Consider the following 24,329-nt stretch of genomic DNA (forward strand, 5'->3'; position numbering starts at 1 on the left):
CCTCCCCCAAATACGATTGGACCCCCCCCCATGCTAGGCCAGATAATACATTTTTGGCTATTTTGTGATTTTTTTTCAGTAATTAGTTAATACAATTCCCTACATTCTCCATAGAGAGCATATAATTAATCTCTATATGTGATTTCTGAACATTTTTTTGGGGGGGGGGCGGACCCCCTGAGATGGCCATGGCCCCCATGGATAAAAGTCTAGCTCCACCATTGTCAACGGCTGGATTGGAACGTTATTAGGAAAAAAAAAAAACTGCAAGTGAAAATAAACCAAGGAAGTTTAAAGAAAAAAGTGATCACAGGCAACAAGTGTTTTTGTTTTTGTTCAGATTTTGTTTCCTTACATACAATTGGCTTGTGCAGGCGGTTACAGTATAGCAGCCTGTGAGTACTGTATAATAAGAAAATAATTCAGTTAATCAGAACAAATAAATCAATAATGGAATCTGCTGCTGTCAGTAAGGTTTCGAGATTGGCGTCACTAAAGAATTCAAGATTTCAAACCCCAAACTATGTTTTCTCCTTGACCAGCAAGTCATAGAGGTCCTGTGGCATTTGCTTTGCTCAGTGCATAAGACGAGGCCAGATCTATGGCAGGACACTCCTGCTCACAATGCTCTGAGCATCGGACAGTTCCTGGCAGAAAGGAACATCATCATGCTGGAGCTTGGAGCTGAGAACAACTCATCTGACCTGGCTTTGTGATTTTACACCCCAGCCCCCCCCCCCTTCTTTTCCCCCTCAAGCTTAATTAAAGTTGATGTTTTGATAGTGGAGCGATGGAGGATCCTGGAAGAATCCTTCCTGGGGTGCATAAAGGTGTGAGAGTAAAAGCAGGAAATTGCATTGGAATTCAGGGGGAGGAGTTTGATGGAACTTTTCTGACACACTTAATATACGCTGTAAATGTAGTATACACTATGCCCGTTGGGATACAGGGTCATCATCTACGACCATGCATTTGTAGTATTTTTTTCAAGCAGTCTTCTCCCATATATTATGAATTAAATCTTAATTGATGTACATGTTGTGTTCCTTTTTTATCTTTTCTTCAAAACCAAATGAACTAAATAAGCAAGTGACTAATCACTTCGATGGTAAAAGGGATGGGATGGGACTCAAGTTTTGACCTTAGCTGTACATTGCACATTTGTAACTGGCAAAGTGAGCTGTAAACATTACAACAGTATTAGTTGGTGGACACATCTATAATGTTGTTGTCACTCTTCCAGGACATTCCTGTCCTTGTTTATTGACATTAAGTCAAAAACATAGACACGTTTTACGACTTAATTTCGGATCATAGACAACCATCCCCAAAAACATAATAATGATGAACACCAGGAGCTACATGTACAGTGCAACTGTAATAGTTGACAAGATGACACCAAAACGAGGAAGAGTTGTGGGGAGTGATGTGCAACCATTCTGGGTACACCGTCACTCGCGCAGCTTTATGGGATGGAGCGCGTTTAGCTAGCGTTAGCAAGACGGCGAAATCGAGCATGGAAGCCTCAACGCAACGTTCTAACGGGTGAATACAAAGTTTCTTCACGAAAACCCCGATGTAGGATACGCACAACGCACGCCTCGTTACGTGGCGATCTTAACACGGTCCGAACTGAAGGCGAGCGACAGGCCGCAAATGGAGCCCGAAACCTCGCGTAAAAGTGCGGCCGACGTGGGATGCGCCAAACGGTCGGACTTGAGGGAGGAGACGCCGGGGGAAGAGGCGAAAGGCGGAGACGGGAGCACAGTGGTGTTGAGGCGAAAAGGAGGAGACGAAGCAGTCAAATGTAAGGATGTGAAATCTGAGCGTGGATGTGGCGGAGAAGCTGAGCATCAGCTGAAAACTGGAGACCAAGAGAATGCAGGCAAATATGAGGAGGAGCTGGATCCAAGAATTCAGGTAAGATGCTAAGAGAAGCCCGCTCGCCCACCTTGGTAAATCAACCTGTCATATCTCCAAAATATTCTAGTTTCGTATTCTCCCATGTTGGTAATTTATTACAAAAAAGCTAAAGTTGGCTTTAGGTATGAATTTTGGCGTGGGCTGGAATTTGCAACCTCGAGAACAATTTTAACTCCAAATCATTTCAACTGACATTATTCTGCTCATTTCTAAAATAAGAAATTGGTTTCACTGTTCCAATGCTTTTGGAAAGGAAGGTATACAACTGCGCCTACTCATAATTTAAAAAAAAATCTTGACTTCCAAAGGAGAAACTAAATTTGAAAAGGAAGAGAATCAGGAATATTTGGGGAACAGCCATCTACCTGTATTTGGAAATTTAAGAAAAGCGGATAGAGCAGGGGTCACCAACCATTTTGTAACTGAGAGCTACTTTTACTGGATACTACACATTAATGCGAAAGGCTACCAGTTTGATATACACTTCTGAAATCAGAATTTTTCTCCAATAACCTTTTTTAATGTTATCAGTATATATGAGTAATTAAGAATATTCATTTATTTAAAGACACTGATCATGTAAATGATTTTTCACAAGTAAACGGGTAAATATCAATATGCATCTCTTTATTTTTTATAACTCTTTGCCAGTGTTTACATTTTCAAATGGTCACTTTGACAACATTCCTAGAAAATCACAATGTCCCATCACTGGTGAGCTATTTTTAGAACAGGCCTGCTGGCTACTCCTGTGGTCATTGGAGGATACCTGGTGCCTGGAGGCTCCATGTTTTTGACCCCTTGGATAGAGAGGGTGTTAAATGTAGGGAGATAGATACTGTAAATCAGGGACGGGCAACTGACGGGTCACACTGAGTGGCCCCTTGATGAATTTTCAAAGTTCAAAGGTTTCCCCAAACCTAAATCAATTCTCCCCAAAACACAGATAAATATTCATGATATGTTTTCCACTAATGGTGAAGAAAATCCTGGGAAGACCCTCAAATATTTTATATATTTTTTAAATCAGTGAATATGCAAATTTGTATGTGCCCAACTGCAAATATGCATCACCTGCAGTTTAAGTTGGAATATCACCACTCACCACTAGAGGCAGGCATGGCTTAGTGCTTATGCGCTTAACCCAGTCCTTATACTGCCCTTTGAGTAGGCCTAATATTTTTGGAGGATTTAGAATGATATGCAGGACAAACATATTAAGTCCATGTTCTGGATTTCAGGTGTGTTGGTACGAGGCAACAAGACAAAATATAAGCGACAATGGAGGACAACAATGCGGTCTTTCTTCTGGTCTATTATTTATTTGTTTCAAGAAGAAGGCAAGCGTTGTTTAGGAAAAACACATTTTGTGTTCTTCCATTCTATTCAGTCACACAAAAGTGACCACTCCCGATTGACCATCAATGACTGAAAGGATACATGCATTTTTACAGCATCTTTGCCATTAATGGTAGCATGAGGCTGTATTTGCAATCAAATAAGGTTTGCTGTATAGTGTCAAGATAGTAAAGAAGTTAACATTCAAATACACCAGGAGCCTGCTCATGCCCTGATCCAATTCTGGGTGGAGATCCCCGAGCACACTGATCATCATATCATTCAATCATTCGATGTACCAAGTACAAACCGATACCACTAGTACTGTTGATACATAAAGTTTCTAGAAAACCAATGAGAGATCATTTTAAAGAAATACCTTTCATTTATTCCTGACACCAGAACAGTCACTCTTCAATAGAGAATTTAAGTTCAAAATAAAACATCAACAAGTCACTCTGATTTAGGATTCATTTGTAATAAATTAACCAAAGTGCAAAATGAAAGTAACACCTCCATGAGTTTTAGTTTTTGTTCAAAATGAATTGAAGTGAAAAATGTATCACAATGTAAGTATTTACATACAGTCTGAAAAGTTTCAAAGTTTATCCAAGCTTACCTTGTTAGTGCCTTTTTTCACCTCAGTTATGATTAGATGCTGTAGAAGAGGGCTTTACAAAACAAACAAACATTTGTGTACTTTACCAAAAATAGAGATACATGTATACTATTACCTCCAGTGAAAATAACAGTCATAGTTATAAATAGGTCATTCGGACGGCCTTTACTATGTGCTAAGCATAATAATGCTAAGCTAACAACTATGCTCCATTACATTTGAAGGGACTCCCTCCCCTGTTAACATGGCCGCCACGTCAGACCATACATTGTTTTGATGGGGAAGTCGTCCTTACCAACATGGCCGCCATGTTGATGTGCTTTTTAGCCTACTCTAGTCTACTGTAAAGTCTGTTCATCTATGACAAGAGAGCAGCACAAGCCGGAAACACGTGATCAGTCTCCGTTGTCCATTGCGCGACAGCGCAGTTTACCGGCATTGTGGCAAATTGCAGCCATTTCTGGAACTAACAGACTGAAAGGTACTGTATACAAAGGGTGTTTTGAGTTGACTGGACACTATTTTGTGTCTGTTGAATTCGGGGTCCATTGATTCCGGGTCAGTTTATTTGAGGTTCCACCGTACTACTATTTTGAGTACAGTTGACAATGATGGTCAATATATATGACGATTTTCATACTCATTGCTTTTTTTTGCGTTTACCAGGAGGAACTGGAGCACCTCAACCAGGCCAGCGATGAGATCAACAAGCTGGAGCTTAATTTGGATGTGAGAAAGTTGTTTATTTAACACTACAAATACATCTACCAGCTGCCGTCACACCGACAGTGTATCTAAGTTTTTACTGAGTGTCATATCGTGGCTTTTCATTATGGATGTATTCTCTTGTGTATACTTTCTTCAGGATGCCAGGTCCAGCTACAGGAAAATTCTCACAGATTCTGCCAGGAAGCTGAACGCTCAGGGCTCCCAACTTGGTTCCTGTATTGAGAAAGCCCGGCCATACTATGAAGCCCGCAGACTGGCCAAAGAGGTGTGTGTATTTTATATGCATCAAATACTCTATATTGTGCTGTATTTTGCTGCATAAGTTTGTTTCATTTTTTGTACTTGTCTTCAACCTATTGTCAATGACAAGTTGGAAGCCTACCGGAATTTTGGATGCATAACTGCACCAAAGGGCCTCACGCTCGATGATAGCATAACCCCACCAACACCACGGGCTACTTTTCTCACAAAATAATTGTTTCACATCCTCTCCAAGCAGATGAGGTATACAATTTCCCTACTACTTGCTACACCTGGATCTGTGAAGATAACACTGATTCAGATTGTCACGCCTTCAAAGGTGCGCCTTTTCCCCCCGCACAAGTCAGTTGCGCTGGCATGCTATAACAAGGTCCCGACTCTGGTAAAGCTGATGCACAATCATTCTTTTTTTTTTTTGTTAAATAAATTTTGCATCCATGAACTGTATCATTTGTTATCTGGGTGGACGTAATGTTGATATGAAAAAGCATAGGGCAGGACATTTCCCGAAGTTAGCACACCAAGGGCCTGACTTACCTTTCGCCTGCAAAAATGCTTCCAAACTTGAGTGCTCATGCAAACAAATGTGGAAGCTAATGTCGTAACTAGGCGCACCCATTATTGCATCAGACAAAACTGCGCTAAAGCTCGTTTTCCCATTGCTGTGGAAACTAGGGATATCCCCATCGCATTTTTTTTTTTTTTTGCGCCTGAGTCTGAGTCACAATCCGATATTTCACTGCACTGTATAGTGAAAACAGAAAATTCTCAATTTTCTTAAAGGACGGCTTCTTTAATTTTACATGTGTGGCGTGACTGGTAGTAATTAATTAGTTAAGCCTGGAAAAGCTTACTGCTGGACAATAGACACACATCGGACAATAAAGCGGACACAAAGAAAAACAATAATGACATAATGCATTGCAAAAATTTGCAAGGGGTTGACCAGAAACAGCAAACAAGGTGCACACTGGCAGTTGACATTAAAAACCAACGCTCTACCGAGTATTTTTAATGAGCCAGGGGCGGGCTGACCTACACAAGGGAGCGTCTGTGCTTCCTTTGAGTCTCAACCCTTTGCAATCTCCAGCGACGCTGGTGGCTGCTTGTGGGTCGTTATGGCCATAATGCGAGCGGAGCCGCGCTCGTAAATTAAGGGGCTGAGTCACCGGACCAAAGCAAAAATCTGTTCGTTGTGCGTGCAAGGTAGGAGGAGATATTATCTCCAGCATTGCCCATGCGTGTGTAGTTGCTGCAGTTCCTGATCCACTCGTTCTCCAAAGCGCATTTTGTGCCACCAAAAGACTCTCTGGCTCTGCATCTTTCACATCAAAAGTGCAATCTTTATTTGTTAGAAGCTAAATTATTGAGCTGTTTGGAAGGGATGAAAGGACGACACTTTATGTGATAGGTAGATGGTGTCGTAAGCCTCCTCCTCTGTTTGAGATGTTTTTTCAACCTTCAACCTCTCTCATTCCTCTTTCAAACTGTCTTCTCTGTCCAAACTGTGTACATTTTTTGTCCTCAGAAGAGCATGTTTTCCCTTTTGAGGCAGTCTTGACCTGGAGTTGGACTTTCTTTCATTTATTTGTTATGGACTGCAAGAAACACTTTCAATTTCATTGTTTTATTACAATGACAATAGACATTGTAATCTGTAAAGTGTCAGATTTGTTCTTCAATTAAATTGAAGAGTCTATCATTTGGAGAGAGACGACTATTCCTTGTTTGCCATCTTTTTTTTTTTCTCCCTGTGTTACTTGGCCAAGTGGTGTGATATGAATTTGAATTTATATTGTTGTTTGGTTTGAGCACATCATTACATTAGCACTACAGGATGTCTCTCAAATCCATTGGTTAAAGCTCCGCGGTGAAGAGAATGCATTGGAATGAGGGCAAATGCATTTTCACAGTCACATCTTTGTACAGATCCTATCCAAAAATGTCTGATGAAATGCATAAAATGTTTGACACAGAAGTCTGGACATTCACACACAATGTATCCCCCCCACACACACACATGTCAACCTGGTGACACAGTCATGCTATTAAAAATACACAATTCATACACAATGTATACCCCCATACAAACCATTCCTGCTAATTAAATCAAGTTAACCCGCCCAAAAATCTTTACAATAATATGTTCTATGCAGTCCCACTAGTCTAAACACGGCATTCTTATTGATATTGTGTTTATGGAATATGAGGTAAGTAGTAAAATCCACCTGTTTTTGTCCATCTCAGGTGGGCGGCCATTTTGACACTGTCGATTGAAAATGGCATCACGGTTGCTCAACAACCAATCATGTCAGCTTCAGGAAACAGGTCAGCCGTGATTGGCTATTACCTGAGCCCTGAGCAACTGTGATATCATTTTCAGTTGACAGAATTGGCAAAATGGCCACCTCCTGAGATGGATAAAAACAGGTGGATTTTGCTGCTTAATTCATATTCCAGTAACACACCACTAATCAGAATGCCTTGTTTAGACTAGTAGAGGCGCATAGAACATATTATTTTAAGGAACATTTGGGGATGTCAACCAAAACATTTTTTTTTCAAGAATATGTTCTATGCAGGCCCACTGGTTGAAGCAAGGCATTCTGATAAATATTGCATTTGTGGAATAAGAGTTAATCCACGCGTTTTTAGCCATCTCTGGGGCGGCCATTTTGTTACTTCTGTTGACTGAAAATGACATCACAGTTTCTCAGGGCTCAGGTAACGACCAATCGCAGCTCACCTGTTTTCTGAAGCTGAGCCATGATCTGTCGTTACCTGAGCCCTGAGCAACTGTGACGTCATTTTCAGTCGACAGAAGTGACAAAATGGCCGCCCCCTGAGATGACTAAAAACGGGTGGCTTTTTGCTTAACTCATATTCCACAAACGCAATATTAATCAAAATGCCATGTTTCAACTAGTGGGCCTGCATAGAACATATTCTTGAAAAAAAGATGTTTGGATTGACTTCCGCATTAAATTATAAAAACACAGTGGTACCTCTAATTTGAATGCCGGAATGGTTCTACAATTTGGAAATTCAACCAAAATGTTTGGGAAATACTTTTTATGCTTAGTTGCACAAAATCATAGATGCTGAACAATAACAATTGTGATGTCTCACCCATCTCAAATATTAACATATTGTTCACCGTATGTATTTAAAATATGGAAAAATAGGTGTGTGTACTAAACTGTATTTACTTATAGTAGTTTTTCTCCTGTACTATTTTGTTTTGCACAAGCAGTCACCTTGCTGGTAATAAAAATGACCAAACCTTTTTTTTTTTTCCTATTTCAGGCGCAACAGGAGACCCAGAAAGCTGCTCTAAGGTATGAGAGGGCTGTGTCCATGCACACTGCTGCCAGAGAGATGGTGTATGTGGCGGAACAAGGCCTGTTGGCTGACAGGAACACCATGGATCCAACCTGGCAGGAGATGCTCAACCACGCAACTGCTAAGGTATGCCCGCTGAGTGAAAAATATTATTCACATACCGTAATTCATTCATTCTCAGAACCGCTTATCCTCACTATGGCCACGTGCATGCTAGAGGCTTCACCCGCCGTCATTGGGCGAGAGGCAGTATATTATAAACTCGGGGTCAACGGCATGGTGCCTATTTAAAGAATAGCTTCCTTCTGATGGGACATTGTGATTTCCAAAGAATGTTGGAGAAGTTATCATTGAAAATGTAAACACCTGCAGTGAGCTGTAGAAATAGTGTTGCATATTTATATGATGTATATCAGAGCTGTGCATACCGCCTATATGACGGACCGGTCCGCCTATGACGGACGCCCATTTTGTAGGTGATAAATGATAGATGGGAAACTTAAAGCGGAAGTCAACCCAAACATTTCAAGAATATGTTCTAGGCAAGCCCACTAGTTGAAACAAGGCGTTCTGATAAATATTGCGTTGCATTTGAGGAATAAATGTTAATCCACTCATTTTTAGCCATCTCTGGGGGCGGCCATTTTGTCTTCTGTCGACTGAAAATGACATCACAATTGCTCACAACGACCAATCACGGCTGACCTGTTTTCTAAATCTGAGCAGTGATTGGTCATTGTGTGCAGTTGTGATGTCATTTGCAGTCGACAGAAGACAAAATGGCCACCCCCACAGATGGCTAAAAACGAGTGGATTAACACTTATTCCACAAACGCAATATTTATCAGAATGCCCTGTTTTCAACTAGTGGGGTTGCATAGAACATATTCTTGAAAAAAAATATTTGCGTTGACTTCCGCTTTAGAAAAGTTGTTGGACTAAGCATAGTCGGAAACCCCCTTTTTTTCTGTCTATGTAATCGTCAATTTTTTAAAATGTATTTATTTTTATCATCATCATTGCATATCTCATGTTATTAAAACTGAAGACATTTGAAATGTTGATATTTTGGCAAGAAGCAGAACACATGAATAACGTGGAGGGCCAGATCGGCCCCTGGGTCTTGAGTTTAAAACCTGTGATGTACAGTATGACTCTAACCTCTTTAACACCTTTGGGATGAATGACACTAGAACGCAAGTCCAACATTTATCTGACTTTGCAAATGGACAAATCGCTTATGCTGTACACACTACAAAAGCTTGTAGATATTTTTCCCATAATGCAAAATTTAGAACAACACTTTATTGTTCTGTCTTCAGCAGCTGCCCGATTTCACAATAACTATGTCCCTTTAGTGCACAACTGACTACTTTGTTTAAGGAGGAATATCAATTCGCTTCAAACTGAGTTATCACTTTTCATTAATAAAGTTAACTCATATTGCGCAATCTCTTCGTTGAGAAAAAATATATATAATTTCAGGTTTCAGCTTTGCTTTCAATTGTGATAGTGGGTCTGGCCATTTCTGTACACACTGTATGGATTACCTGTATAGATTGTGTGACCTGAATCGGAATTCCTCACTTTGCATTCTCACAGTGTCTCCTCCTGTATTGCAGTGGTTCTCCTTTGTTTCGCTATCTTATTGTTTCATTTACTTTGAACTTTTCTCTTTTCCAAAGACTATTCAAATAGCAGAATAAAAAAAAAAAACAAGCTGAAACACATCTAAATCATAACTCCATGATTTATATGTATTTGTCTAGATTGGTTAGATAAAGGGGATTTAAACAGCATTGCATTCACATCACACGCTGCCATTTACCAAAGAGACAGAACAAATGCAGACACCCTGCTGCAAGGACACCTGCCTGTGAGCAGTGACACTTTGCATGTGTGATGGCTCGCAGGCAGTGAGCATGAACACCGTATTTCAATATGATAATTGCACACCTATCGACCAACATGTTAACAATTGTTTTAACGGACTAATATCTCGTATGTACAGTCTAGAGTCAATTTGGAAATATATTGCCTACCTTTGAGTTATGAGCAAATGCAGCTAGAAATGTCTCGAAGATGCGGCGAACAGGTTGTGATGCCGTATGTGAAGTATAATGAGCCGGTCCGTATACGCTCTAAGCTTAATCCACTAAATAAATAAATAAAAGAACATTGTCCACACATAAGCCGTACATATTACACATACACATTCACGAGTGTACTATTTGTACAGGGCAGTAGTGTGACGGATACAGTTGATTACTGATATCGAAAAGAAATACGGTGATCACCTGACATTTACGGGTATAACGACATATAATAAATAGCAAAATTCCATGAGTAATTGTGCAACCCTAAAAAGGTTTAGAATTGCCTAAAGATGGCAGATGAAGCAGTACCTTTGTCTAAATGAAGCTCCTTAATTCACTTTAAACGGGAAGTCAACCCCACAAATTTCTACACTTTTTTTGTCCATGTCAGGGGGCGGCCATTTTGTCTCTTCTGTCTCAGGGCTCAGGGAATGACCAATCATGAGTCACCTGTTTTCTGAAGCTGAGCCATGATTGGTTGTTACCTGAGCCCTGAGCAACTGTGATGTCATTTTCAGTTGACGGCAAGTGACAAAATGGCTGCCCCCCGAGATGGACAAAAAACTACTACTTAACTCATATTCCACAAACACAATATCAATTGGAATGTCCTTTAGACTAGTGGAGTTGCATAGAACATATTATTGTAAAGAAAATTTGGGGGTTGACTTTACCTTTGACATTCATTGGTACCAACATGCCAGAAGATGACCTGAACACAAAAACATTGAGTAGGTGAGTTTTTCAACAAATAACTGATAGGGATGGCTTGATATCACATTTTATAGCCGATTCTATACCAACTCCAATATTGCAGCTTCGAGGATCGGTCGATACAGATCCTATACGATCCGATTTTTTTTTTTGGTCAGTCCTGCAGTTCTGTTTCATCTGAACAGAATATATGCCTGTCGTAATTGTTGTGCTTTTGTTACAGTAAGTTTAAAAATACCACAATAAAAATGCTGATTTCCGAACGCCCATCCAAGGCGTTTCCTCATAATTAACCTAAAAAGTTTCTGTAAGTGCACATGCTCAGTGTCATATTCAGAGGTTGTATTTCATCGCTGTCCTATGAAAAACACATACCTCCAACTTGGGATTTTTTTTTTTTTAATTAAAAAAAAATGTTCACGTTATTGCAATGTCTATAACGTGGAAACACTGTTCATGTAAAAATAAGAAAAATAAAAAAAATGGACAAAAGTTTTTTTCACAGGACAGTGACGATTTGTAAAATAGATGTACTGTATGAGTAAGTATGGGCCAGTCACTGGTTTCAAAGCATACCAGCGTTTTAAAAAGTCACATCTTCCAAAATAGCCCAAACTGGAAACATGTCATGTCATGTCATCTTCCAAACCGCTTATCCTATATAGGGTCGCGGGGAGTTGCTGGAGCCTATCCCAGCCGTCAATGGGCGAAGGCAGACTACACCCCGAACTGGTCGCCAGCCGGTCGCAGGGCACACATAGACACTGTCACTGAGCGGGAATCGATCCCACGCTGCCCGCACACAACTCAGGCGTGTGTACCACTACACTATCAGCGGACCAAACTGGAAACATTTAGGACATAAACACAAAAGTACAGATCGTCATTAAGCACACTGTCCAGTAGTGTGGTAATTCAGATTCATCAGCAAATGATGCAAAATCGTGAAGTGATATAAATTGTCGATTAGTGCTGTAATACTGATAGTCAACGTATGAGCAAATGATGCAGAGAGTCATTAAGAAATACACATCACGGCAATATTGATCAACAATAGTTATGGAAATGATGCGGAGTGACAGAGCTGCAACGATGAATACAGTCGTAATGGCACTATGGAAATGTGCAAAGTTGGCAAAGTGTCACAATAAAATCTGTTTAAAAAGTTAATGGCAAGGGGAAAGAAGCTATTATGGTGAAAAGCTCTGTTACGTTTGTTTGTTGTTCAATTTATTTTGACAAATTAAACACTTCCCTAATCTCAAATAAGATTCTGTGTTTTTGTATACAGTACAATAGTGTATACAAAGGAATGGTTTCACTCAAATATGGAGCTGCTGCATATTGGCCGGTAATATTTATGGACTTCTGTATATGTATGTTGACCCTGTGTGGACTAGAGAATATTCTAATCATAATTCATTTGTTTTTTTGTACATTGCATAATCATTTTGTATAGTCATTACAGATTAGAGAAAGGTCTCTTCAAATAAAGTAGAAATCTCAAATGAACATATAGTGTAGAATATCAAATGTGTAAAATGTTGGTATTTTTTGTAATACTAGGCAAGTATGGGAAGAATATACAAACTCCTGTCATTATAGTAGTATCCTTAAAAATGAAGTCAAACCCCAAAATGTATTTACAAGAATGTGTTCTATGCAGGCCCACTAATCTAAGCACGGCATTCTGATTAATATTGCGTTTGTGTAATATGAGTTCAGCAGTCAAATTTACCCATTTTGTCCATCTCAGAAAATGACAACACCTGCACTCAGGCAATGACCAATCATGACTCAGCTTCAGGAAACAGGTGAACCGTGATTGGTCGTTATCTGAGCCTGATCGACTGCGATGTCATTTTCAGTCGCCAATAGTGACAAAATGGCCGCCCCCAGAGATGGCTAAACACGGGTGAATTTTGCTGCTTGGAACATATTATTCCAAAGAATTTTTGGGGTTGACTTCCCCTTTAGACTTATATGTGATGATGTAATGTATGTGATCATGAGTTTTGCTTATCAGGTGAACGAGGCTGAGGAGGAGCGTTTTCGCAGTGAGCATGAGCACCAGCGGGTCACACAACTTTGCCAGGACGCTGAGGCGAAAGTCCAAACGCTCCAAAAATCACTGAAGAAGGTCATACTCAAGTCCAAACCCTACTTCGAACTAAAGGCTCAGTTCAACCACATCCTGGAGGTATGTGCCTCATGATCTGTTTTTTTTTTTAAATTTAGATTCCGTGTAGTTTTGTTTCATGTGTGTTTGTGTTCCAAGTTCATGTCAGCTTTGCGTTTCAATCATCAGCCCGGTCCCTTGTGTCTATGAATCAGCTTCCTCTGCCACTTGTGTCTTGTGTTCAGGTGTAGCTCGTTGTCTCATCAGTTTGTTTGGATTTAGCTCCCTGTATTCTGTCAGTCCGGGTCACTTCATTGTTTTACACGTCACACAGCCTTTTGTGTTTATGTTTTCCCCGTGATGGTGAATGTTGATTCTTGATTTGTCTGACTTGCTTAAAGTGGGAGTCAACCCAAACATATTTTTTTCAAGAATATATGTTCTATACAGGCCCACTGGTTGAAATGATCCAAATCAGCATTCTGATAAATATTGTGTTTGTGGAATAAGAGTTAATCCACCCGTTTTTAGCAATCTCTGGGGCGGCCATTTTGTCACTCCTGTTGAGTGAGAATGACATCACAGTTGCTCAGGTAACGACCAATCACAGCTCATTTGTTTTTATCTGTTATCTGTTATCTGTTATCGTTATCTGAGCCCTGAGCATCTGTGACGTTATTTTCAGTCGACAGAAGTGACAAAATGGCCACCCTCCGAGATGGCTAAAAACGGGGCTTTTTGCTGCTTAACTCATATTCCACAAATGCAATGTTAACCAGAATGCAGTGTTTCAACTAGTGGGCTTTTGAAAAAAATATCTTTGGGTTGACTTGACCACTTTAAGGAGAATATGAAGTTTATCACACCCAAGACTCACTGCCCACACTGCTTTCTGTTTAAAGCAATTGTCGTGACGCGCTGACGTCGGCATGCATCTAATTTTCCAAATACTCAAAATTACAACGTGTGAAGAAGCACTTTGAACACTGCAGTGTCCCAAAAATGTCACGGTTACTGCAGATTGAACCTTTTTTTTTCTCCCTCTCCATTTTGACCCTAATTCCATGTTTTAAGTTCGAGGTGAATGATGCCATACTTGTCTGACTTTTTTTTTTTTCTCTCCATATCAAGACTGCAGAAATGCAGAAACAAAGCCTAGGTTTTGCCATTTTCAACAACATTATTTTAGACATTGACTGGGAAGAGCCTTGCGCAGTGTCACATTTTTTTTTTTTTGTCTTTGTGCTCTTAACCTCAAGCTATTTTATTCTTCCAAGTACGTCGCTTCTACTTGCCACGGTATGCGATGATTTTGCTTGTGTTTCCACTGCGAAGTGCGTAGGTGGAAAAGCGTAAACAGCATTATAGCACTGTTTATTACAAAACACATTCTTCATTCACTCTTACTTTGCTTCCATCTTGTGTGTCAGTCTTCTTGTTCCTCTTGTCTTTTTTCTTCCATTGGAATTATGTCTTTATTTGGTGATGATGCAGGCGTATTCCTCAAAGAGAATGACAAAAGTCTCTATGCTACAATTTAAAAAGTGCAGTTCAGGGAGGTTGGGTCATTTTTGCACAAGCATTGACCATCGCTCGATGGTCTGGAGTTGAGATGTAAGCCCAGTTTAGAATCTTTGGGATGGTTGTGATTAGTCACGATAAAATGCTCATTAGTCACTCATTATTCACGCTCCATTGGTATATCTTGAGGACAATACACAACACACACATTTGGAAGTGATAGAAAAGTGCTTCACTGTTAGACGGCGGTCATGTGGGTCAATGCGTGGTTCGGGCTGGAATGTGAATTGATTGATGTGCTGATTAGTTTGATTAGTTTCATTTTCAGTAATTAGCAGGCAAGCGGAGAATAGTGTCACATACACGCCCATCCATTTGTTCATTAAGCTTGAAATAACATTTTTATCTGGTGGAATCTGGTGTGTGATTTTTTTTTTTTTTTTTCTTCCTTTGTCCTTGCATTGACCTTCTGCATGACGTAGAATTTCTTGTGTATGGTAGTTTAAAGATATCTCCCCCAATTCAAATGGCTTTCTCAACTGCACATGAGAAGCCTGCTTTAAATGTTTGAATGTTCAAATGTGTGTTTTTAATTTCAGGTTTTTGTACAGGAACTCACTGGCCGCAGTTCAATAAAATCTAATACGTGAGCAAGTGAAATCCATCCGCCCATTTTCTTATCTACTTATTAGGGATGGACAGATTATCAACCGGGCCGATTATCGGCGCTGATATTTATCAAAATGATAAATATCAGCGCCGATAATCGATTTTTAAAAACCTGATGGACGATAACAAATTAATTTAAAACTGTATTGAAATCCAAACCAAGATATGTGAAATTTTAACATTTCTGTCCTTTTGGAGGACTTTATTTACTGTAGAAAACTATATGGAGCTATTGTTTAAGTTTTCATTTAACTTTTTAAGACACGCTGACAACTGCGGGTGCTCGCTGAATTTTTTGTTAGAATTTAAAACAAAAATGAACATAATACAAATCTGAAAAAAATGTTCAATAAACATATACTAAAAGATGTTTTAACTAAATTGAGAGTACATATTTTTTTTTTTTTTACGTTTTGATTTTTTTCCCTTTTTATTGAAAATGATTATCGGCTCCAAATATCGGTAATCTGTATCGTGTCGTCCCTGAAAAAAAAAAATTGGTCAAAGGTAATCCCTCCATTCACAAGTTCCCAATTGACATGTTTTGTCCATATAGTTTAGATTTAGACGTATAAATTGCTTTTCCATTACAGGTTTCAGAATGGCCTGTCCCCGCTCTGCCTGGCTTGGGCCTGGCCTGGCCTCTGTTGCCTCTCCATTCCAACAGGCACCAATCAACAGGGGTGCGATCACCTGAACTGTGCGAGCTCCCACAGTACACACGCAATGTGTGAGGTTCTGTCTGATCTCGGCCACTGGTTTGGCGGATTCGCAATATGAATCGATGTGATGACATCGCAAATTATATCCCATCAAATGCACAGGAGCTTTCACACAGATGAAAAATCATTTTTCGGGTCCAAGCGAAGGAGACACAGTTGCCTGGTGCCAAGGCATGAAAATACAGTTCGCATATATTGTGCTTTATAACAGTACTAAACCATATTTACAATTTCATACAGTATGAAATACTGAAGCTTGTGGTGAAATATTTGAGAGTTGCGCGCCGCTTGCAAAAAAATTGACCACAAGCTTCACCTTTCATCCATTGGAACATGAAATTGTGATTATGGTTAACAATTGTTGTAAAAGGCATATTTGTTTACTATACTTTATTGTAATGACTTAGTCGCGGCCAGCTGTCTCGCTCCGATTAAAGTAGAGTTCCTTGCTGCATCGCATAAAGAATCACCTTCATCTGTCAGCCAATTACATGACAAATGACTTCACGGCCCACCTCGGCATGTGTTCTAGAACCAGGTTGGAAGAAGTTCGGAGGAACGGTTCCATTGCAATCACGTGGCCTGGAAAAAGTATAATGGAAAAGCAACTACCGGTACACAGTTCGGAACCAGGCTGTTTCAAAGAACTGGTCCAATGGAAAAGGAGATACAGTTTGAATGAATACTTCTCTGTCAGTGTCAGTCAACTCTCTCAAGTTATATATTTTTTCAGCCTGGTTGCACCTATTATAACGGTTGCGTCTCTCTTGACGTTATGCTTCTGTTAGTGTCACATTCATTTTTCTACTTCATTGATCTAATAAAAATATGCACTATAAATAATGGATGGTTGTCTTCCAAGGTATAATTAAGTCTCTTAATGAAAGGTTTCTTAATGACTCTGCTGCTGTTTTGTCTGTGTGCAGCTGCTCTGCCATAATTATCTTCATGTACATTTTTTTTAACATCTTCAAAATGTAGTCAAATACTTATGAATAAAATGCTCCCTCGGTTTCCGTATCTAATTTTGCATCTTCGTTGATTGTCTTTCAGGAACACAAGGCCAAAGTAGTTCAGCTGGAGGAGCAAGTAGCAAAAGTAAAAACACGTTATTCTGTGGCTCTGCGGAACCTGGAACAGATTAGTGAGCAGATCCATGCACAGCGAGGCCGAGTCCGTGCTAGCAGGGGGCGACTAGCTACGCGTGGTGGCCGTAGTTCTCCAGTTGGTGCCGAAGCTGAGACCAGAGTTGCAGTGAGGATTCCGATCGGGGGCTTTGTGGGAATGGGTAAGGTAGAAAATGACTGGGTAGATGGTGAGAAAACGCGGCTTTGGGTGGAGAAGCACCGGCAGAACGGCTGGGGTCAGAGAGAGGAACTGGAAGCGGAGCACACCGGTTCAGACCGCATGTCCATCATCAGCCTCCAGACCATCGCTTCTGACCTGGAAAAATGTGATTCGGTAGAACACCTGGGTGACTTCAGCGATGGCGGGAGTGCGCTGGGTGAGGAATGGGACTGGAATAGGAAGACTCCACTGAGGCCCGGCAAGGAGGCAAAAGTGACCGATGGACCCCAGCCGGTCCAAACTCGGCAGCAGAACGAAACGGGTAGTCAAGAGAAGCAGGAGAGCTTCGTCAAACAGCACCACAGAAGTGTGAGTCTCTAATGTATGGAGAAAGCCAGAGAAATATTGTACACACACACACAGTACGTTCTGTGCATCCAGATAAGTTTCTAATGGCAAAATGATTTAAAAAAAATTATTATAAATACAAAACTAAGAAATCACATGTAGGTACATTTTCACAGTCTTTGCTGAATACCATAATTTCTGGACTAAAAAAACGCACCTGATTAAACAGCTAAATTTTGCCGAAAAACAAATTTGTACATACATTGGCCGCTTCATATTAATAGGTGTCTCCACATTATAACATTGGGATACAGGATTTAAAAAAAAAACTTTTATTTACCGTAAAAACCGATAGATGCTTTTTTTTTTTCGTCACGCGAGGCAAATTGACAGACGAGCTTCACCACGCAGCAGTGCAGCCTTTGGAAACGAGTTTGTTACCTGTTGGATGCACATACTTATTAAGTCCGTGAAGGGCCGGACATGCTGTCCCCTCGTCCATTACCGGTGATGGTGGGAGTCGGCCGTCAAACAAACCACAGAAACGGACCGGGTCGCACTGCAGACGTGGCTGTATTTATGGCACTCGTTCCCTATGCTCATTAAACTCAATTTAAGATTCTTCTTTTCGCTCTCAATTGGTCCTTAGACAGCAACTTACCGCTACAGACTTCCGCATTTCTCTCTTCAGGCAGCCCGCTCCGCCCTCGGGGCGTGCGCACACCAACCGCAAATGACTCGTGAATATTCAGTATGAAGTTAGAGTCGGACAGTTTCATGGGTCCACTGTGACGTGTTCGGTAATTTCATTGGTCAGATGTCACGGGACTATGGGTAAATCCGTTGGCAGCTTTTGAAACGAAGAAGCCTTGCGATTGTGAAAAAAAATTAGGATTGTTTTTTAAAGTTTGCATGAGTTATTTCCAGAATACCACTACATTTTAGAAAATGTTTGCAATTGTTGCATCATGGTCTGTAAGGCTGCTCAAGCAAATTTCTGATATTCTTCAAAGCATTCTTATTTTCGACATTAACCCATTAAGGACGGGAGCGCATAACCGCGTTTCTACCACTAGAGCCGGGAGCGCTGTTGCGTCATTCTACCTTTTAAAGCCGGGAGAGCGGATACGTCGGTGTCTTTTTTTTAATCCAATTCTCCGTCTCTTAGCCAATTTAATGCATCAGAATATACACATGAGAGTGGTGCGAGACCGCGGAGGATGTCGTGAGTTTTTCGAGCCGTAGGTAGGATAATGGCGGACGCCGTCGATCGCCGGGAGCTCTGATAAGTAACGGCAGTGCTATACAGACGACCAGTGGAACCAGTCGAATGTGATATGATATGGTTTGTAGACAATGACGATATTGATATCTTTGTAAAACAATACAGGATGGTAATTACCACTCGATTTAAAAAAATAAAAAAATAAAATAATGCTTCTCTTGCACTGAGACGTTATTTTTACATCTTCGATTGAAACAGTAAATAATAATAAATTCTGCCTGTGTGAAAGTCACATGTCTAAGATCTTTAATTCTTTTGGAATTATATTTCTGTCTGCTACAGGCGCTGAGATATTAATCATTTTGTAAGTTGAATTTCTGGGAGAACTTCAGGTTTTCAAGGGTAATTCCAAAGGCGGCCGACGGTTTTGGGGAGCTGTTGAGACTTTAGTCCTTAATGGGTTAAGAGCTTCTACAGGCTTATCGCATGTTGTAAACAAGTTCCTTAAATAGTATTAAAGATAATATGATGTTATGTGGAGACAGCGTATTTTGCCGTTTGGGTTTCCACTAGACTCACTTACTCAGTGTTTTTGTTATCGCAAGCTATTTATTCAACGTTTTTCTGCTTTACTTCGCAACAAGCTTTTATTAAAATCTGTTGTATTGTTTAGTATTCTAAAAAAAAAAAGAGCACATGATCTTTTTTACAGGTATGAGTGATAGGCCTTGATAGATTCGAGGAGTCAAATCACCCTGACTAGATAATTGAACATCCCCCAAACTTCAATGTATTTGTTTCCCCCCTTACAGGCTTCATTTTGTTGCTTAAAACACTCGTGTGCCTTTTTTTAAATTGTTGTTGTTGCTTGGGTGTGGTTCATAATCACAGTGGTGAATATTTTTCACTTGACACTGTTGGTCTCACTTTCTTGTGTTATTTCCATCTTAATGATACCAATTGACCCAACAGAAGTGTACTTTTATGTCAGAATCTGGTCCTCGGTACGAATCATTTTTAGCCTGTACATATGCTCACCGGGCTCTATATTCCCCCAAGGGTTGCATAAAAAACACAAATAATTACACTGGTCAACAGCTAATTTTAATCAGAGTTGGCTTTATGTGTACCTAAATGTATTTTTGACGATGATTTTAAAAACGGCTTTACTTTTTCAGATACTGTACTGTATCTTTTTTTCTTTTTTCAGATATTTTCATTTTTTGGTTTTAAGTTTGACCCTATAAAAGCTTGTGCAATATGGATTTTATCATATGTTGTAATTTATAGCTATGATGTTTCAGAAAGTAATTCCACCTGCTTCTATCCTGATGTGCTGGAGAAAAAAACAAGGGAAGATTCGGAATCAGCAGTTGAGTGGGCAAAAGATTATTTTTATCTATAAACATATGTTGTTGTTTTTTTCTTTCTTGCAGTCCCTGAGTTAAATCTGACATTGTACCGATGATGTATTTTTATTTAATATATTTATATTTTGGAAACATGCTAATATTGCATATGTTCCAAAAGTTGTTTTGCACTAATGTGTCTGCACTTTGTCATACATTTGTTTGGTCACTGGTGTGCAGTTTTTGCAGTTGTCGAGCATTATTCTAATTGTTCCAATTGCATAGTGAGTTGAAAGAGAAACAAACCTTTAACTGTGAGATTTAAATCAATTGTATTAAAAAGTCACCTTTATGGTTACTGTTACCATGCTTCACTGTGTCATTCTTGAAATGACTCATTTGAGGATGGTTTGGAAATGATGCAGGATTTTAAATGTTGGCAACTTGACATAAATGTGCGCCATATGGGTGGGAATTGTAGAGTAGCTTTTTCACCAACAATATATAGAGTGATTATCATGTATTTATTGCAGAAAAAAGCCTCTATCAAACCTCCTATTTACTCAACTGAATAAGGGAAAAAGGGACTTCTATTCACATTTAAAACATAATTCAGGAATTTAACAAGTAAATAGAACACAATTACTACCATAGTCATGACCCATGGCTTTTTTTTCTTGAACGAGAAAATTCGGACATATATCTAACTTGACGCAATGACATGTTTTCAGCGGTTGTTGATTTGCTGTGTTAATTAAAATGCAGTTCGTTTCTAAATTTTACAGCGAGCCAATACAGTGAAACTAGCACCGGGGGAATATGGTCCCTTCTCGCTCTAGTCAGTGCTCAGACCACAGCATTTTGGACCAGCTGGAGAGTATTTAACGACTCACTCGAGCAGCATGCTAAGAGAGTTACAATAGAAGTGACAATGAAAGTAAACAAACCGTTTAATTTGGCCTGAACCATGGCTTTCCTTTTCCCCATTTAACGTATAAAATGCGGTGATGTTTATGTAGGCAAGTGACTATACATCTTCATCGTCCTCCAGCCTGTCTGCTTACATGCAGTCACATTGGCTGATATCCAATTCATATTGGATTTTTATCCACAGACAGGTGGGAAACAGAAGGCCACGTTATGTCGAGTAGGATGCGAGAAAATGCAGGAGGAATATTAAATGAACTAACAGAAAAATATAGTACATTATTAAAACTCATTCACTGCCAAGGACATATTTATTTGTCTTTCCACAGTGCAGCCATTCAATTCCAGGAACTTGTTTATATTTTTTTCAATTTTGTCATAACGTTATGGTAAAAGAGGGTCTGACAATGTCTGGCAGTGAATGAGTTGAATAAAAAATGCATTGTCTCTCCAACAGTCTAGCACGCAGGTGTAAAACTCCGGTCTGTATCCTGCATGTTTTAAATGTTTCCCTCCTCCAACGCACCTGATTCAAATGATCAAGATCGTTATCAGGCTCCTGCAGAGCTTACTGATGGATCGGCCCTCGAGGACAGGACTCCTGTGATCTAGCACATTCAATCCACTGAATTACAGGAGTTAATTTTAACATAGTTTGTGTCCAAAAAAAATGTTATGCACTGAAGTAAAAACAAATCTTCAGCGCCTCCAACTGAAAGACTATTGTTTTGCATCAGAAAAGCAGAGCGATTGTGTCAAGAAAATGGCGTCTTTTGAAGTACAATAATAAGCACCTTATATATTCACCGAATTAATAATAAAAATTTTTTTAAAAAGTAATATATTTTTTTTAATTACAATTTTCTAATTTGCTTAGAGATCTGTCATGAAAGATTTCAACCAAGTCACAACTACAACATCGATCACAAAATTACAGGACAACAATTTTTTTTCCCACACAAGAACCGTTGACAGTTCGTTTGAAATGCATGACGATTTATTAAATTTGAGTCCTCCGATAACATGAATATATTCAATGCTTAAAATAGTGTTACAAATGCACAGAGCTGGGCATTTTACCAACATTTCCCGGTCTGTTTATCGCATTCCGCCTGCAGCCGGAATACCCTTCCAGTGTCCGTCCATACACTTTTTTGTCCGGCTGGACCAGATAGTAATCGCCTATAGGCCGGTCCGCCTATCATTTTAAACGGGCTTCCGTTAGCATTTCCGACTACCAACTTCGACAAACTACCACTAGCATCCTATCGTTTATCGCCTACAAAATTAGCGTCTGTCATAGGCACATAGACGGGCCGGTCCGTCACATAGGCGGAATGCCCAGCTCTGCAAAAACATTTGAATTGTATCAATTATGTAGTTAAGTACAATATTATCGAGTGCTATTTTTTCCTCGTTAAAATACACATTACAATAATTTCTGTTGGTTTTTTTTGCGGTGCATACTGCATACTGAATTGTAAATGAAACTACTCATGTAGACACCATGTAAAGTGGACAATGATCTTTAAAGGGTCAGTAGTTGTATAATTTTGCCTTTGTGTAAGAAAATTCCAATTTAGTCAGTATTTAGGATTTGCCACGTGCACACAATTAGACATGACACGCAGAGGTACTTAGATGGTCAAAACACTAAGGAGTCATTGCAAATGATCACTGGAGTCGAAAACATTTGCTACGGTTTATTGAGCAGCCACATGTAGGCAATAGTGGAATTGCTGCAGCCATTTTGTGCTACCATCTGATCACATCATCATGCCCTTTCATTTATTTAGTCATGGAAATAATTGTTTATTACGATGAAAACATCCTGAACATCTATCCGGGCAAATGCTCCCCAATAGAACAATATGAGAAAAATCTCTTTCGAATTGTTTTTCTCCTACAAGGGCCAATGCAAGCTAACAGAGGAATTCATGAAACCATTTTAGTTGATAAATCGTGTCTGGTCTTAAATTGGACACTGCATTCTCACAGTACTCGGCAGCAGCCCTTAATCTTTCGATGAATAGGTTGCACATTTCCCTGCCACATGTTCAGCGCTTTTCCAGACACACAATCTTTCTGGGGACAGATGTGATAATGAGTCCCGGCCATGAGTGCAGTAATGCGCTGTGTGAACAATGCCTCATACTTATATTTGCATGAACATGGCCTGTCCTCTAGATTTTGAAAGATATGAAGAATAGACTGATGGTCTTGATTAATTGCTTTCCAATAAACTGGTAAGAGAACGTGATCACCAAGAAGCAGGCATGTACAGTATAATAAAATGCCCCCATTATCCCAATACAGCAAATTTATTGTTTTGCCCTTCTTGGATTTGCAATATCAATACAACCATCTGTTGTTTGACAGACTGCTCCATTTGTGTTCGCAGACAGATCTGAAGCAATTATACGGACGGACACTAGAGTTTTATTTAATAAGGATGGACTGCTTTTGTTGACTCCCCCGCAAGAAAGGTGTGTGGTTTGGGTGAGTAACTCAAGATGACATTATTGCAAATTTTCCACTGATAATATATCGTGACCAAGGTTATTACTTAACGAATTCTAACACTAAATAATTACAAAATAAATGAAAAAATATGAAAATGAGACTGTTTTAAAAATAACGCTAACTAATTGAAAGTACATTTTACATTTATAAAACTAGCCAAAACTAACTATAGCGAAAACGTCATTAGTTGTCACCTTTGTTCAGTAATTTCATACATGAGCTTTCAGGATTTATTTGAAATGGAGCTACTGTATTTCAATATTTCTGTCCGGCCCTACAGAAGAAAGAAGGTTAAACAGTTGTTTGGGAATTGTACTTTACTTTACTTTACTTATTTTTTTAAATCTTGCACTCCATACTCTATACTTAAAGTGGAAGTCAACCCAAACATAGTTTTTTCAAGAATATGTTCTATGCAGGCCCACTAGTTGAAACAAGGCATCCTGATAAATATTGCGTTTGTGGAATAAGTGTTAATCCACTCGTTTTTGTCGTCTGTCGACTGGAAATGACATCACAACTGCTCACAACGACCAATCACGGCTCAGATTCAGAAAACAGGTCAGCCGTGATTGGTCGTTGTGAGCAGTTGTGATGTCATTTTCAGTCGACAGAAA

At 39.6% G+C, this 24,329-nt stretch overlaps 1 protein-coding gene across 1 annotated transcript; it reads left to right on the forward strand.

Moving 5' to 3' along the window:
• Positions 1-1,428: 1,428 nt before the first annotated feature.
• Positions 1,429-20,626, forward strand: sh3bp5lb (SH3-binding domain protein 5-like, b). Its single transcript, XM_086015366.1, has 6 exons — positions 1,429-1,920; positions 4,547-4,609; positions 4,746-4,874; positions 8,177-8,338; positions 13,049-13,222; positions 17,107-20,626. Exons 1-6 carry the CDS (start codon positions 1,657-1,659, stop codon positions 17,719-17,721), a joined length of 1,407 nt encoding a protein of 468 aa, XP_085871492.1. The 5' UTR covers positions 1,429-1,656; the 3' UTR covers positions 17,722-20,626.
• Positions 20,627-24,329: the final 3,703 nt, after the last annotated feature.

The sequence above is a fragment of the Filicampus tigris genome, chromosome 18 (assembly GCF_054856515.1).
Source record: "Filicampus tigris isolate MCC_2025a chromosome 18, RoL_Ftig_1.0, whole genome shotgun sequence".
Classification (NCBI taxonomy): domain Eukaryota; kingdom Metazoa; phylum Chordata; class Actinopteri; order Syngnathiformes; family Syngnathidae; genus Filicampus; species Filicampus tigris.

Coding starts and splice junctions, on each gene's coding strand:
- sh3bp5lb (XM_086015366.1), top strand. CDS start 1,657: ATGGAGCCCGAAACCTCGCGTAAAAGTGCGGCCGACGTGGGATGCGCC. Junction 4,610..4,745: donor AGCTGGAGCTTAATTTGGAT/GTGAGAAAGTTG, acceptor TACTTTCTTCAG/GATGCCAGGTCCAGCTACAG. Junction 8,339..13,048: donor TCAACCACGCAACTGCTAAG/GTATGCCCGCTG, acceptor TTTGCTTATCAG/GTGAACGAGGCTGAGGAGGA.